The following is a 17,201-nucleotide window of genomic DNA, read 5'->3' as shown; positions in this document are numbered from 1 at the left end:
AAATTCCCTCCTAGGTCTGATGTCCCATAGCTTGAGAAATGAAATAATGCTCACCTACCGTCCCCCTTTCATAGGTAATGACTTTAGTCTGTTCCTTTTAGCCGCCCAGACAAGCCACCCTACGTGATCCTTCTTCTGTTATGGGTAGTTTCCAGTTTGCACTGCACTCCCCCAGGAGTCCCCCATTCCATGTCTGAGGATTTCTGGCAACAAAGCCCCAGAAGAGCCATGATGATAACTTGGGAGGTCAGGGACTCCTCACCTACCAGCAAGCCTAGAACCCACATTTCTTAGTGCCATTGTTGGGTAGGCCTCCTCAGACACCTGATATCTGTTCCTGTTCCAGGTCTCCCTCCTGCTGTGCTCCCATCTCTGGAGACTCACCAGCACTGTTGGCCTCCGACTCCAGCAGGTGAATGTCATTGCAGTCCGCCAGTGAGTGCTCCAGGCAGAGCTGTAGGAAGCGGGCCTGGGTGCGGGTGACCCGCTTCAGAAGTGACAGCAGGGCCACTGTCTGTTCACACTCATTCCAGCCCTTGAACCAGCCAGCGAGGATGCCCACCTGGTCTCGGAACATCATGGTGCCAGGCCTGGGGCCAGGGTGGGGGGGACGGCGGTGGCAAGGGCCAGCGCCGTCACATGGTCTCGGCTGCGGGCTCCTGTTACCTCTCCCCTGAGGGCCAGGGCTTGAGGATGTTCCCTGGCGTGGTGGCAATGGGTGGTGCAGGGAGGAGGACACCTGCTCACATCGGGGGAGGTCTTGGTCTAGCCACTCCTCTCCAGGCTCCTGGAAAAGGAAGCAAGGAGGTCAGAGAGAATGAAGGGGCTGGAACTGGCCTGGTGAGTGTGGGCTGAAGGGGTAAGGAGGCCTCAGGCCTTCCCCTTTCAGGGCACCTACTCTGCCGAGCTCCTGGGAGAAAGATGAAGCTAACCAGATACTAAACCAACTCTCCCTCCAATCTCCAGATCCAGAGAAAAGGCTTGATTGGGACTCAGAGACCCAGACAAAGGAGAAGATGCTTCCCCTCAGGTCTGGCTGTCACAGGGCCAAAGGAAGTGGATTTAAAGCAGAGAGTAAGTTGCCAAGATATTCTAGATGGGAAATAGGAGACACTGCACACTGTGGCAAAATATCTGAATTAATGGAGACCTGGCCCCAGGTGAACATGACTAAGCAGACATGTGATGCTGAGCACATGCCCTTTCCTTGCTGGTCTCTGGTCACCTCCTTCAGGGGTCTGGGCAGAGTGACTGCTCGCCTGCTAAAAGGACCCTATGGACTCTTTGTATTATTTCAAGCTAAGACCCACAAGGCTAGGATACAGGTGCGTGGTGACCCTGGTGGAGATCTCAGGTATGTGGATAGCTAACTGATCAGTAACTGGGTGCCTGAGCGTAGGGGCAGAGGTCCTTTTCAGAGATCTCCAACATGCTGGGGGGATCTCATCTGTTCCAACCCAGCTCTCCCACTCCGATCTCTAAGATCCCACCTATCCCTGTTCTGAAGTGAATCTCTCACTTCTTCTTCATTCCCTTGAAGGCTACTCCTGACCCAGGTCCTCTAGGTTGCGATGTCCCCTTGGCTCCCAGAGATGGCAGCTTGTCACTCAGACTCCTAAGAGCCAAGAGGATACCAACCTGAGAAGGCGACACATCAGATGTTAAAAACTCCCAAGCAAGAAAGTGTCCAAATTCCTTTAGCAGGCAGGAACTACACAGGAGCTGTGTCAACTGGGCAGACAACAGGCCTATTCTTCAGTTGACTGGTTTCTGGACACTACTCTTAAGGCTTTTTCTAAGTGTCTCCTGCTCCAGGTCTCCACTCACATTTCCCCTCTGTCTCTCTTGCAACCAGTGCTCTTGGCTCCATCCCCAAACCACATTTGGCTCCATCTCCCTCTGGCTGCCAAGAGGACTGAGAACTCCATACAAAGACCCATTGAACCTGCTGGGCTAGGTTTTAGGGAGCTATTGCCATCTCCCTGAATGTCCATGCTCCTGCTGAGGAGGGCTGTTGAGGTACACCTGACAATGGCTGTGACTCACCTCAATAGATCCTCAGTGGGACAGTTGAACAGAGCAAACTGGTCTGGCTGTCAATCCCTTTGGATATAAGAAACAAGAGAAAGTGTGTGAGGGGGGAATGAAACCTTGCTCCCAGCTAAACAAGCCTCCCAGAAATCTTTTCAAAAGACAAATCAAATGTTGCCTCCCTGGCTTAAAACCCTCCAATGACTTCCTACTGCATTTAAATAAAATGCCTACAGGGCTCCCTGCAAGACTCTGGTGGCCCCTCCAACCTCCCTGTGTACCAAGTTCTTGTTCACTTGTACCTATCCATGGCTTCCCCCAGACCTATGCATGGCTGGCTTCTACTTGTCACTCAGGTCTTAGCTCAGTGTCATTTCCTCAGAGAGATCTTCCCTGACCATCCAATCTAAGGAGTTTCTCTCTGTCACTCTATTATATTAATGCTATTTCATTTATTCTATATAATTTGGCACCCTCAGATATCATCTTATCTTTGTTTGTTGTTTCTCTCTTCCCAACAAATGCAAGCTATATAGTTGCGCAGTGCCTAGAACAGTGACTAGGACTTAGAAGGTGCTCAATATATATTTATTGAATGAATAAATGAAAGTGAGCATGGAAGCCACACTTGGGACTTCTACAGCCCCTGGGGAGAAGATGATAGAAGGAATCGCCCAAAGGATAGTAAAGGGATTTGGAAACCTTGCCCTAAGAGAAAAATTTGAAGGCACTGGGGAAATTTCCCCTGGGGAAGAGAAGACTCAGGAGGAATGGCATAACTGACTTCAAATACCTGAAGGCGTAGCACACAGAAGAAGAATTAGATTTGTTTATTTACTCCAGAGGAGAAACAGGGTAGATGGCTCTAAGTGAGAGGCAACATGAGATACGGGAAATGTTGAAAGTCAAGAAAATTCAGTTCTAGTCTTGCCCCAGCCACTCTGTCACTTTAATCTTTGAGCTACTCTGCTTCCCTTCTCTAGAACGTGTGAGATAAGGAGCGAGACTGGATCAGACATGACAAATGGGTTTTACCTCACAGGCTAACTCCAATCGATTGGTAGTGGCTGCCCGGAACACTGCAGTGAGAAGGGTACTGAAGAAATGAAGCAATGGCAATATCCATCAATGGAGAATGATTAATAAATTGGAGCATACCTCATACAAGGGGATGTTATGTAGTAATTAAAAATATGCTTGATCTTGATAGCAGCATACAAACAATGTATTTATATCTAAGTATAGTGTTTGATCTTTAACTACCAAGATGGAGGGATGTCCATAAGTACATAGTAATATGTACAATGATGCCATTTTTGTAAAATGAAAAAAAAAAAAAGAGCCATATACAAAAACCCTTAAATATCTCATATGTCAATGTCTATGTATGTATGTATGTAGAGAAATGTGTATGCTGTTCATATTGGTTACCTTGGAGAGAAGGAGGAATTATTAACATTCTCTTTATATAACTTTGTACTATTTCACTAGTTGCAAATGAACACATATTACTTTTGTAATTTTTAAAGATAAATTTAATTAAAAAAAAATTAAGGCTGCATTTTACTTTCTGGCTCAGTGAGAAAGAGTAATGTGATTGATTATCAATGTTTGCCCTGGATACGGGATGGATGAGTGGTAGCTCATGTGCCTGAAAAAAATCAGTTTCCCTTCCCAGCTCCAGCATTTTGTGGCTTTCAGTCCCAAGGAGACAGCAGCTGCCTCAACATAAGGAAGAATTTTAAAATAATGTATCTGTCCAAGAATGGAACTGGCTGCCATATGAGGAGGTAATAAGCTCCCTGGCTGCTGGAAGTGGTCAAGCAGAGGCTGGATGAATATCCCTTGGGAGTGGGAGGGATTCCTTCACTGGGTGGCAACTCATAAGATAGAAGGACATGTTACTATTTCAGAGGGAACAACTGTGATGGGAGGTTTGCTATGCCAACAGCGTTTACGGCAAAAAGATGACCAAATCCACAAACAGACCAAAGTTGTGCACACTCTTTCCTATAAACACTTTTACTGGGTTGTTACTTTTCCCAAGCAACAGCACTGTGCCCCCTAAATAAACTGTTGACTGAACATTAATCCAGTTTCTTCCCCCGAGCCAAATGCTAGAAGCAAAGCCTTGGGACACAGCAGGATCTCAAACATGATGCTTACAAGGCCAGGTTTTGAATGGAGCAGGCTGGTGAGGACTATGGTGAGCTGGAAAGCACACACCCTGTCTAAAGGGAGAAGTTACTATTTAGCTCTAATCAACTGCTGCCATGTAGGAATTTGGGTCCAGTATTGTTAGATCTTAGATTATTATATATATTTTTAAAGAGGAGCCAGAAATCTGGATTTTTAAATAAAATTCCCCTATTTTTAAATGTTGGAAAATAATCCATATTAAAAGAGCAACAATGAACCACTATACAGAACAAACAAAGCCTGTGGCCTGCAGTCCTTAGACCAGATAGACACAAACTGTGATAAGACCAAAAGTCTGATAACCATCCCTCTCGAGGGCCTAGAGAAGGTCCTACACGTTTAAGCCACCCCACTGCTCAGGAAACATGATTAGTAGAGAGGATCTAGTGCCCAAGTATAGCTTGGACAGTCCTCAAGAAACACTGGGGCTTTAGGTAACAAACAGTCACTTTTAAGAATATACTATTAGGGGAGGGACAAGTTAGGAGTTTGGGATTAGCAGATACGCACTACTATATACAAAATAGATAAAACAACAGGGTCCTACTGTATAGCACAGGGAACTATATTCAGTATCTTGTAATAAACCCTAATGGAAAAGAATATGAAAAAGAATACACACACACACACACACACACACACACACACTTAACTGATTCACTTTGCTGTACATCAGAAACTAACACAACATTGTAAATCAACTATACTTCAATAAAAATCATCCCTAAAGGAAGTGTTCCTATGTTTTGGACAGGAGAAGAATGCTGGGTGTTTGGTCTGGATGGTGACTGGAGAGGAGGACTGGATGGCTTTCTTCCATCAAAAAGCCAGAGGCCTCCAGCTACCTCCTCTCCTGCGTGCTTGGCAACAGTGAGAAAGGAAGACCTGGCTTGGTGAGATTGGCTAGGGAAGAGGCATCAGCCCTGACTATTTGAAGACATCTTAATGTGGTAGCAAATTACTATGATGGATTCTGGTGGATTTGTCTGCCAAACATCCATGCCCATCTTCTGGTACCAGGCCCCTAAATTCCCTTTGGAGAATTAACTGTCTTTCTTGGATCTAGGAGCATACATGGAGTAAAGCCTGGCCAAGGGAAGGCCTCCCTGGACTTTTGCTGGAACTATTGGGGAAAATAAGTTCTTGGTTAGGGTTGCTCAGATTATACAACATCTCCTGATATTCCTGGTTGCCACTTCTGCTACCTCACAGTGAGGGCCTACCTCAGAATGAAGCCAATACAGATGAAAGCAGAGTCAAAAGAGGGGAGAAAAAGAGAGACCTGTTCACATCATTTGAAGACCTGTCTCCAGTTAGCCTGAAGCCTCCCACCCCACCTCCCCATCCCAGACTTTTCAGTTACATGGACCAATAAATTCCTTTTGGGTTGAGGTCAGTTTGAGCTGGGTTTCTACCACTTAAAGTTTCAACTTTAAGCCTTGACTGCTCCCATACAAGAGAATTCACCACTGCTCTAGTCTCTATCTGCTGCTCTAGTCTCTCACATAAGTGACCAAAAATGACTCCCTGCCTTTGAGAAAAGACACTAGAGGGGAACCCCTATGGTGAAGTCTTTCAAATAGTCCAACAATATGGCTGCCATACTTGGTCTCTAAGAGACCAAGTAACCTTTTTGAGAAGCATCTTCTAACCCTGGAGGGTGGGAAATGGAGTCAAAAATTGGCTAAGAGGTTCCAGGAAAAACTGTCCATTGGACTCTTTCTTTGGCCCCAGTGAAAAGCAGCCCACGTACAGGAGGCGCCTCTGGAGGTCAGCTCTCCTCATCCACAAGCAGCACTGTAGAGTGAGACCTGGCTGAACCAGAGCTCTCCTACTGATACTAACTTGCTGTGTTGACCTTTGGCAAGTAACTCAGTTTCTTCCTCAGTGAAGCTTGTTGTAAGAATGAAATGAAAGAATATATATAAAAACACCTAGCATGATGCTTCAAATGTCTTCACATCATATATTATTGTATCATGTGCCAGGCCTTATGCTAATAGCTTTCCGTGGATGAGCTCATCTGATCTCAAAAGCTATAAATATAAATATATATATGTATATAATAGTATTCTCACTTTACAGATGAAGACACTGAGGCACAGAGAAGGTCAAGTCACTTACCCAAGACTGCACACAGCTAAGCTGAGATTTTTAAGGCCAAGCACTCTGGCTTTAGAGCGCTTGCTTCTTCCTGCAAATAATGCTACAGCGTATTTATTTATATTTATATAAACTTATAAATATATATATATTTATAAGTTTATATATATAAGTTTATATATTATATATTTATATATATTTATAAGTTCCCTTCCACTGCCTGGAAAGCTGGACCAAAGCATACACCCTTTAACGCCAACATCTCTGGACAAATAACGGGAGGGTCCTATTAGCCTTCCCACCTATCCCTAGCCTTTCTACAGCATCCACATAGGCCTTGGAGGAACTTGTTCATTTCATGAGTAAAGTAATAGGCTAGTTACCTAAGGTTAACTCACTATCCCAACTTGAGAAGAACAGGAGAATGTCAGAAGCCAAGGGAGCCCAACTTCTCTCTTGTGAAAACCAACCATTATTTTCAGAAACTCCTGAAATATGTATACAAAATATGTATATTATTGCCTCAGCCAAGAATGAGGCTTTTGTATGAATGGTCCTGGAGGAGGGAAGGAGAGGAGGGGAGAAGCCAGGCAGGGCCTCCTGGAAGATAACAGAGCCTGGGGAGCTCTGGGAAACCTGCATAATTTGGGACAAATGATTTTACCTTGCAGTGTCTGTTTTTTCATCTGTAAAATGGGTTTAATAATAGTACCTACTCTCATAGTGTTATGAGGCATAAATACCCTCACAGAGTTGTTAGCTAGTATCATCATCCTGGATTCATTCCTCTTTCCCTAATCCCATCATTAACTCCTATTTTCTCAACATGGAACATGTATCTGTATCTCTCCATTTTTACTACCACCACCATATTCAAGTCATCATCTTTTCTCATCTGGACAAATGTATTGCCTCCTGCTTCCATTCTTGCCCCTGTTTTCCTTGCAGAAACCAGTGAACTTTCTTTACAAACAAACAAACAAGCAAACGAATGTCACAGTCTTGCTTTAAAAATCCTCTAATAGGGACTTCCCCGGTGGCGCAGTGGTTAAGAATCCGCCTGTCAATGCAGCGGACACGGTTCGATCCCTGGTCCGGGAAGATCCCACATGCCGCGGAGCAACTAAGCCCATGAGTCACAACTACTGAGCCTGCACTCTGGAGCCCGCGAGCCACAAGTAATGAGCCCACGTGCCACAACTATTGAAGCCTGTGCGCCTAGAGCCTGTGCTCCGCAACAAGAGAAGCCACTGCAATGAGAAGTGCACGCACCGCAACGAAGAGTAGCCCCCACTCGCCACAACTAGAGAAAGCCCGTGCGCAGCAACAGACCCAACGCAGCCAAAAAAAAAAAAAAAAAAAAAAAAAATCCTCTAATAGCTTCACAATGCTCTCACGTGAAAATGTAAACTCCTTACCATGGCCCACAAGGCCCCACATGATCTGGCCTCTGTCAACCACTCCAAGCCCTTGCCCCTTCTGCTTCACTTATGCTTCAGCCACACCGATCTCCTTGATGTTCCTTGAACACATCTCAGGGGTTTTGCACTGGCTGACCCCTCTACCCGAAATGTTCTTCCCCAGATCATCACATGGTTGGTTCCTTCTCATCAATCAGATCTGGGTTCATGTGTGCCCCAATCTTCCTCATCTCCCCAGTAGGAAGGAGTCTTTGGTCTGATATCGTCGTCAAAAAGTGTTTCTTCAAAGGCTGCAGCTCTTCCGGAAACATCTAGACTGTAAGATCCACGAGGGAAAGGAAGACTGTGGCTGTATTATTCATGGCTACATTTTCAATTCCTAGAATAGTACCTGGCACATAACAGACCCTCAGTAAGCATCTGTGAAAAATTTCCCCACCTTGCAGCAGTCCTTTCTCCACATGTAACAATGCTTAGATTAGAATGCCCAGCTCTTAGATCTTCCCACAACTGGTGCCTTCTCATTTTTCAGGTTATCAGGCTCAACTGTCACCTCCTCTAAGAGGCCAATTCTGACCACCCTGTGTACAGTGGCCAACCTCCCACCCCCTTCCCACTGTTTTAATTCCTTCATAGCACATATCACTATCTGATTTCTTTTGTTTATATATCTTCCCTCCATCAGAATATAAGACCCAAGAGCTCTAAGACCTTGACTGTTTCATTCACTGCTGTATCTCCAGCACCTAGAAAAGTGCTTTCATAAACTGTTTAATTGCTGGAGACGTTTGAGATGTGCACACTCTACACTGCTGTTCTGTTACTTGCCCTCGACCAGACTCTATTCAACAAATTTACCCTAAAACAAACAAAACAGAACTCTACTCACAGTAATCTACTTAACTTCTTCTAAAGTTCTGAGCCCTAGAAACCCAAAGCTGAGGTAGGGAACTGAACATGAGTACTCTTGGATTCCACTACCCCAAGGCTATAACCAGACCAGGCCAGTCATCTCATTCCTGTTTCTCCCAGTGAGATCCCAAAGGAAAGTCTGGTGGGGTCAGACCAGCCATAAACTCTCTCTGGATCCAAACGACCATAGAGAAGAGAATGATTGGGGCTGGGGAACAGTGAAGACGGGGACTACCATCAACCCTCAGAAAGGTCATGGGATGGAATCACAGTCCTATCTGGTTTAGCAAGCAAGAGAGTCTCTAAGAGCGCCGCTCACCTAAACATGTCTCAAAGGATCTTCTGTCACCATTTCACACTTATTCAGAGAGGAAACTGTTTTCAAACTGGGGCTCTCAGGAAAGAGTTCTCTTTCCACTGAGCCTGCTAAGAAGGTAGGGTTTAAGCCTACGGTTGCTGAGGGTCATCTTTGTTGTCACAAAGCAGAAACCAGTTGAGGATGAAGCTAAGTCAGTGGAGAAATGGGGAGAGATTACTAGGAAGATTGTTTGAACTCCTGGATGCAGGGAGGTCTAGAGCCATCCTAGTTCTGGACTTTTCAGTAACATGAGCCAATTAATTCTCTTTTATTAAACCAGTTTGAGCTAACGTACTGTCACCTATATCTTTAGAGTCTTGATTGATATGAACTTTTTTTTTTTTTTTTTTTTTGCTAAAACTGAGCACTTATATACAGGGCATTGTTCTAAATACTTTATACACATTAACTTATTTAATCCTTATAATAGTTCTATGAAGTAAGAGATCATTATTACCTTCATTTTTCAACTCTGGAAACTAAGGACCAGAGAAGTTCAATAACTTGTCCTAGGTCACAAAACAGGGGGTAAGCAATGATGTGGGATGCAAATCCTGTCTGGCCCCAGAGTCTGCATACTTAATCACTACACTACAATGCCCCATTGCACCCAACCCTATATGAACAGAAAATCCAACTCTCTGACCCCAGACACCATCATCCTGGGACGGACAGAGCCCAGAGACCTTCTATTTGTGCCACCTGTCCTCAATTTCATCCTTTGTAAAATGAGGATAATCACAGTTTACCTACCTCATAGAGTTCCTGTGAATATGAGATGAGACAATACATGTGAAGCACTTAAACAGTGACTGGCAGATAATAATTACTCAATAAACAGTGGTCATTAACATTACTACTCTGTGGGTCACTAAAGTGCAACTGGCAAATACAATGCAGATGGAAGAGATCTGTTTTCTTTCACCTCTGTCCTTTAGGTGAAGAGAAGAGATGCCATGGATTAGAGATGAAGAGTCTTTCTTGTCTTTCACCCACTGCATAAGCTGCTTCCTCTGCCTGGAAGGCCACTCATCCTCATCCCAACTCTTGTGGAACAGCACCCAGAACAAATACCATCTCTTCTATGAAGTCTTTCCAGATAGAGGGTGCCTTCTCTCACTGCCAAATTTCCACAGTATATAATTTGTACCTCACGTTCTGCCCCGTGTACCTGCCCAACCTCTCTACTGTACTGTGAGCTCCCTGAAGGCCAGCCCCAGTATTTACCTCATGATCTGTTTATTCTTCTGATAGAGAGAAACAAAAACCCTTGGAGAAAGTTGAGAGCCCTGTGGAGGCCCCAAACGTACAAAGGCTGAGGAGGGCTGAGAAGCCAACTAGGATGGGGTGAGGCAGATCCCCAGGAATAGGACGTGGGGTAGCTAAGAATCAGGAAACAGCACAAAGAAAAGTTCCAGATGAGAGAAGGTGGGGAAGGCAGCCTCTCCTAGGAGGAGTGGCAAAAGGAGCTGGGTAGAGAGAATAAAAGAGGTAAGAGGAGAGGAGGTGGTGGGTAAGGTGTGTTGAACCTGAATGGGGAGTGAGAGTAAGGAACTCAGAGATTTCTGACCAAATGCAGGAAGAGCTGCCCATGAGCCAATGATTCCTAATTACTTACAGAGGGAACGATCCTAGCTTGTGGGATTCAGAAAAGGACAAGTTACATCCTGGTACTTTCCAAACTCCCAGTCCAGTGAGGGTGAGTGGACAAGTACATGAAAAACTACAAGGAAGAAGATGAGCAGTGCTCTAAGAAGTACAATGGAAGGCTCTGGGCAGTAAGACACAGAGAATGAAAAGACTGGAAGGTGCCTTAAGGCAAGGGTGCCTATGTGGAGAATAGATGAGGAATAGATAAGGAGAAGAGATGGACATGTGTGTTCAAGGAGGGAGCAACTTGAAGCAGAAGCACAGAAAGGGGATGGTATGGAGGGGTGGAGGGGAAGCCAGAAGAAGAAAATGCTGAGGAAGATCTGAAAGGGAACCATTCAAAGGCGGAATATGAAGTAATTGCTCAGAGGGTGGGGTAACCTTGTGGAGAAGCCAGAAACCTTTCAAAGAGGGTAAGGAATCTTCTGGAGGGCAGGTACTTCACAAAGGGGACTCCCAGGAAAATGGGGGTGGGCAGTAGGGCACAGAGGCATACCCTGAGATATCTTTCAGCGGGGCTTTCTGTGGGGAAAGGGAAATCCTCTTACAGGGCAGTGGCTCTCAAACTTGAGCATGCATGAGAATCACCAGGAAGGTTCCTAAAAGGAGCTGGGCCCTACCCCTAGGTTTTCTGATTCAGTAGGTCTGGGTTGGGACCTAAGAATTTGCATTTCTAACAAGTTCTCAGGTGATGCTGATGTTGCTGGTCCAGGGACAACACTTCGAGAACCACTACTACAGGGGGAGGGATTCTTTTGTGAGGAGGCCCTCAAAATGGAAAAAGGAAGAAGGCTTCAGAGAGGAAAATCGGGGGAGTCCTCAAGGAGAGTCTAAGGAGGGTGGGGATTCCCTGGTGGTTCAGTGGTTAGGACTCCATGCTCCCAATGCCGAGGGCCTGGGTTCAATCCCTGGTCAGGGAACTAAAATCCCACAAGCCTTGCAGCGCAGCCAAAAAAATAAAAACCTTAAAAAAAAAAAAAAAAGTCTAAGGAAGGTGTTAAGGGTCTCTCCATCTCTCTGAAGGGAAGATCTAAAGGGAGGAGGGGTCTATGAAGATAGAACCTAAGAAACATGGTCTGAGAGAAAGATCTCTGAGGGTTGGGATTTCAAGAGGTGAGGGTATCTCTTGAGGATCTGTTTAATAAAAGGGGACATAGAGGCTCTTGAGAGGGGGAGTCTGTAGGATGCTGGGGGCCTGTGGTGGGATAATGGGGGAAGGAGGCTCAGATCTGAGAAGGATCTCTCAGTTGATTTCAGAGGAAAGAGAATGGAGGAGATGAGAGGGTGTAAATGGGGGTTCTAAAAGGGGTATATCTGACAGGGCCCTGAATAAGGTTTCTTGGGGATGTCAGAGGGAGAATCTGAGAGAGAGTGTTCTGAGGAAGTCTCACAAAGTGCTGGGGTTGTTGATGCACAGCAATTCTGGAGACAATTCTCTAAAGGGAGTCTGTGGAGGTGTGGTCTTCTGTGAGAGATCTTAGCTTTACTGGAGTAGGATGACAGACACCTTTTTAGGAACAACTCTCAAAGAGCTCAGATGAGAAATCTCTGAGTAAAGGTCTCAATAGGATATACGGGGAAGGTGGGTCTTCGGGTGGGGGAATATGGGAACGTCAGAGTAGAGGGTTTTTCAAAAAAAAATTCTGGGACTTTCTAAGAAAAGGAGCCGGTTGGTGCTGGGGGTCTTCTACAGATGGTTCTAGAGGATTTGAGGGAAGCTGTGAGGGTGAGTTCAGGGAGGGAATTATCCAGGAAAAGTCTCATAGTAAGGCAGGAGGTCTCTAAGTGCTGATTCAAGGGTCTCTGTGCTGGAAGGGTCTCTGGGAGGGATTTCAAGGGCGTATCTCAGAGGGCTCAAGGGGGTTGCTGGGGTCTCTGTGAAGACAGGAGGAGGTCTTGAAAACCTGCATCTCAGAGGGGTCGTGAAGAGAGGGTCTTAGGGTTTATAGGGGTTGTGAGGAAGAAAGTTCATCTGAAAGTAGGTCTAGAAGGAGAGATTTTGAAAGGGGGATTCGAAGAGCGATTCTAGAAAATATCAGAGAGAAACTATAAGGAAACCTTTTGGAATCCTGAGGAAGCCATTTCTGGAACATTTTGTGTGGGTTACTAGGAGATTTGGGATACATAAAAAGGGTTTTGGAAGAGACTTGTGGAATGTGGAAGAAGAGTTCTCCAGAGATTTCAGGGAATCTCTGGAGGAGAGTTTTGGGATAAGTGAGGAGGGTCTCAGGGGAAGATTTCTGGGGTATCTGAGGGTAATCTCTAGAGCATTTCAGGGTGGTGAGATTTGAGAAACATGAGGAGGTCTTTGGGAGAGATTTTGGGGACCTGTGGGAGGGGCCAAAGGGATGACTTTCGGGATATGTCAAGGCGGAGTGTATATGGGAGATGGATTGGCGGGGGGGGGGGGGGGCGGTGGGGGCGCTCCAAGTGAGTTTTGAGGATCCGAGGCCATTTCAGAGAGTCTCTGAGGAAGATTTTCAGGGGACATCAGGGGCATTCTGGAGGATTCCAGGGGGAGGGGCTCTGAGATTTGGGGGCTATGAGTGGAAAATCTCCAAGGCGATTTCTGGTATGGGGGTAGGTGGGAGGGAAAATTCTTGGGATGTGTGAGAAGGAAGTCTGGGGGAGACTGTTGGGATGTGCGAAGTAGGTCGCTGGGGGAGATTTCTGGAATGTACGGGGTCTGGAGGGGATTTCGGGGAATCTCTGATCTGAAGGAGATTTTTAGGGCTTACGAGGGAGGTTTCTAGAGAAGATATCTGACACATATCATTGGAATATGAGGAGTGGCCCCGGGGGAATATTTCTGGACGGAGAAGGAGGATGGGGGATCTGGGACCAGACGGGGGTTCTCTGAGGAAGATTTTTGAGGCGTAGGACGGGGTCTGGAGCAGACGTGGAAATAACAGGGGTGGCCTCTCGGGAAGGCTTTCGCACCGCGGGAGGGGACGGAGGACTTCGGGAGGATTCGGGGGGGTCTGTGGGCGTGCCCTCCAGGGACGTGTCTGAGGTACACCTGGGGGGTCACGAGATAGGCTGCTGCCGGGCCCCCCGGCCACCCCGAGGGGCGAGAATTTCGGAGAGAAGCTCGAGAAGCGGCCTGTGAGGGCGACTCGGGGAATGGGTGTGGGAGATTCTCTCGAGGGTCGGGACCTCGGAGGCCCGCGCTCCGCGCCCGCCGCCTCCCGGGGTCCCTGAGGGGGCGGGGCCGCCCGCGGCCTGGGGCGCCCCGAGGTGAGCCCCGCGCGCTCCGACCCGCCGCCGCCCCGCGTCCGCCCGACCCTGCCCGCCACTCACCGCCTCGGCCTCCGCCGCCGCCGCCGCCGCCGCCGCCGCCGCCGCCGCCGCCCGGGCCTCCTCAGGCCTCCGCCACTGCCGTCGCCCCCTCTCCGGCCCGCGAGCTCCCCTCCCTCCTCCCGCACCGACCACCGCCGCCGCCACCGCCGCCGTCGCGCTGCGTCACCGCGCCGTGCGTCACCGCCCCTGGCCCCGCCCCGACGGGACTGCCGCGCGCCGGCATTAGCTGACGCCGCGGTGAGGAACGGTGCGCCCGCCAACGGGCTGCGAGGTGTGCGCGGAGAAAGGCGGGGTCCCAGCGGAGAAGGGGGCCGTGGGGGTTGAACGAGGCTCATGAGGCCCGCCCCCCGCTCAGTGGGATTGGCCGGCTGCGCGGCTGACGGGCAGTCGGCACGGCGGGCGGGGAAGGGGCGGGGCGCGCGCGGCGTTGCCACGGGCAACGGGCCCGGCGGAGCCCGGCGGAGCCCGGCGGAGCCCGGGATTGGGCCTCCCGGCCCGCAGGGGGCAGTCTCGCGCGCGTCTACCTCAGCGGCCTCGAGCTAAGTCACAATTCCTGATTCTGGCGTTCAAGGCCCAGCTGTGCGCCCCGCCTGCACGCTCCGCTCTAGGCCTGAGCCCCGCCACCACCTGACCGTCCAGGTAGCAAGTAACCGCTCCGGCTGCTGGAGTCTCAGCTTTCCCACCGCAACCGTCTCTGAGCCTGTTGCTTCTTCTCTCAGATAGGAATTGAAAGAGAGGAGCATTTAAAAGCACTGGGCAGGGCTTCCCTGGTGGCGCAGTGGTTAAGAATCCGCCTGCCAATACAGGGAACAATGGTTCGAGCCCTGGTCCGGGAGCAACTAAGCCCGTGTGCCACAACTACTGAGCCTAGGCTCTAGAGCCCACGTGCTACAACTACTGAAGCCCGCGCGCCTAGAGCCTGGGCTGCACAAGAGAAGCCACCGCAATGAGAAGCCCGCGCACTGCAACGGAAGACCCAATGCAGGCAAAAATAAATAAATAAAATAAATAAATTTAAAAATGTTGATAAAGCGCTGGGCGCAAAGCCTTCAGTAAGTGGGAGTTGTTGCTCTGACTGTTGTAACCTATTCACTCCGCACACTGTCCTGGATCAGCGTGAACTAAGCAGAGCGGGCTGTCAGGTGACAGAGGCGTGGTTGTTAGAGGAACCCAAAGAAAGGCAGTCGGAGTGGAACATAGAGTTCACCGCGGCCAAAAGTTTGGCCACTTGAGAGAGTTTGGATTTGTCCCGAGGACAGTGAGGAGCCATGGAAGGGCCTCAAGCCAAGGAGAGTCAGTGGGGGTTTGGAAAGATGTCTCTGGCTTCTATATGGAAGATGGATTGGAGGAAATAGAACTGGAGCTGGAGAGTCCAGGGAGGCAGCTGGGGTAGGAGAGGGGCGTTTGCACCAGGGTGGGACTGTGGGGAGGGGAGGAGGAGTGGGTGGCAGGGATGCATGCCCAGGAGGCCCGGGGAACCTGCTCTGGGACTGGGTGGCCGCAGAGGGGTAGGGAGGGAGAAGTCCAAGACGAGGCCCTCTGGCTAGAAGGTTGGGGGGATTAGGGGCTTCCCTGAGAAGGAGACCCAAAGGAGAAGCAGGTTAGGAAGATGCTGAGCCCAGTGTGTGCCACCCAGCATCAGGGTTTAGGCGGCTCCACACCCCTGGGTCTAGGGCTTAAGAGAAAAATTGGGGCTGGAAACCAAGATCTGAGGATGATCAAAGATGGTAATTGAAGCTGTGGGAGTTAGTGACCTATCCTGCGGAGGGTATGAAGGAGGAATGGAGACAAGGACTGGACAGAACCTTGAGAAGAGGAGACGTATAAGGTTTGAGCAAAGGAATTGACACTCTCAACAAAGATTGAGAAGGAGCAGCCAGAGAGAGAGGAGGAAGAAAACCAGGAAAACATGGCATCTCAGACGCTGTGAGGAAAGGCCATTTTATTTATTTTTATTAAAAAAAATTTTTTTTTAATTAAAAAAATTTTTATTTATTTATTTTTGGCTGCGTTGGGTCTTCGTTGCTGCTCTCGGGCTCTCTCTAGTTGTGGCGAGCACGGGCTACTCTTCGTTGCAGGGCGCGGGCTTCTCATTGCAGTGGCTTCTCTTGTTGCGGAGCATGGGGTCCAGGCACACGGGCTTCAGTAGTTGTGGCACTGGGGCTCAGTAGTTGTGGCTTGCGGGCTCTAGAGCGCAGGCTCAGTAGTTGTGGTGCACGGGCTTAGTTGCTCCACAGCATGTGGGAATCTTCCCGGACCAGGGCTCGAACCCGTGTCCCATGCATTGGCAGGCGGGTTCTTAACCACTGCGCCACCAGGGAAGCCTGGAAAGGCCATTTTAAAACAGAGTGGGGGAATATCACAAACCCTAAGCATTACCCCCTCCATTTAAGCAACAACTTTCACACCATATAGAATGGTTGTGCTCTAAGGATGCTGGTTCATTTATTCATTCAATAATATTTCTTGAGTACCTAAAGTGTGCCAGACACTACTCCAAGTGCTAAAAATTCAGCAGTGAACGAGGCAGGCAAAAATCCCTGTCTTCATGAGGCTTACCTTCTAGTTGGGGGGACAGAAACAATAAATAAATACTTACAATGTAACTTGGCAATAAGTTCTATGGAGAAAAAGCAAGCTAAGGGGATTGAGAGATGGGGTTGGCACTGTTTTAGATGGGGAAAAGCACCTTTGATCAGGTGACGTTTGAACAGAAATCTGAAGGAGTGAAGGGATGAACCATGAAGGAAGGAGGGTTCCAGAAAGAGGAGCCAGCAAGTGCAAAGGCCCGGTGACAGGATCATTCACAGAACCAAAAAGGGGCTAGTGTGGGTGGAGAGGAGTGAGCAAAGAGGAGAGTATTGAAAGACAAGGTCCAAGAGGTAATGGAGGAGGGGTCGTGGCAGATGATTTATTAGAGTTTTTAAGGCCACTATAAGGACTTTTGCCTTCACCCAAATAATAGTGGAGCCATGAGAGGGTTTTTGAGAGGGCAGGCATGTCATCTGGCTTGGTTTTTTTTTTTTTTTTGGCCACACCGCACAGCATGCGGGATCTTAGTTCCCCTGACCAGGAATCGAACCTGTGCCCCCCGCAGTGGAAGCACAGAGTCCTAACCACTGGACAGCCAGGGAATTCCTGGCTTGGGTTTTTTTAGGATGTCTCTGACAGTCCTATGAAGAATAGAGTGTTGAGAGAGGGGCAGGAGCAGAGAAACAGGAGGCTGC

The 17,201-nt window shown here is 48.3% G+C and overlaps 1 protein-coding gene across 3 annotated transcripts in view; it reads right to left on the bottom strand.

Moving 5' to 3' along the window:
• Window positions 1-14,006, bottom strand: part of SAMD4B (sterile alpha motif domain containing 4B) — a 37,146-nt gene extending 23,140 nt beyond the window's left edge. The window contains exons 1-3 of one of the 3 annotated variants that reach the window (XM_068529043.1): window positions 13,975-14,006; window positions 2,047-2,103; window positions 385-787 (exon numbers count right to left, since the gene is read on the bottom strand). In XM_068529043.1, coding sequence (XP_068385144.1) covers window positions 385-580 — 196 coding nt within the window. In that variant the 5' untranslated portion in view covers window positions 581-787; window positions 2,047-2,103; window positions 13,975-14,006. Of the gene's footprint in view, window positions 1-384; window positions 788-2,046; window positions 2,104-7,751; window positions 7,912-13,974 lie in introns of those variants that run through there. The other 2 variants (XM_068529041.1, XM_068529042.1) reach the window with 2 other exon arrangements.
• Between the last annotated feature and the right edge of the window lie 3,195 nt (window positions 14,007-17,201).

The sequence above is a fragment of the Eschrichtius robustus genome, chromosome 19 (assembly GCF_028021215.1).
Source record: "Eschrichtius robustus isolate mEscRob2 chromosome 19, mEscRob2.pri, whole genome shotgun sequence".
Lineage (NCBI taxonomy): Eukaryota > Metazoa > Chordata > Mammalia > Artiodactyla > Eschrichtiidae > Eschrichtius > Eschrichtius robustus.
This window is presented reverse-complemented; position numbering and strand designations above follow the sequence as displayed.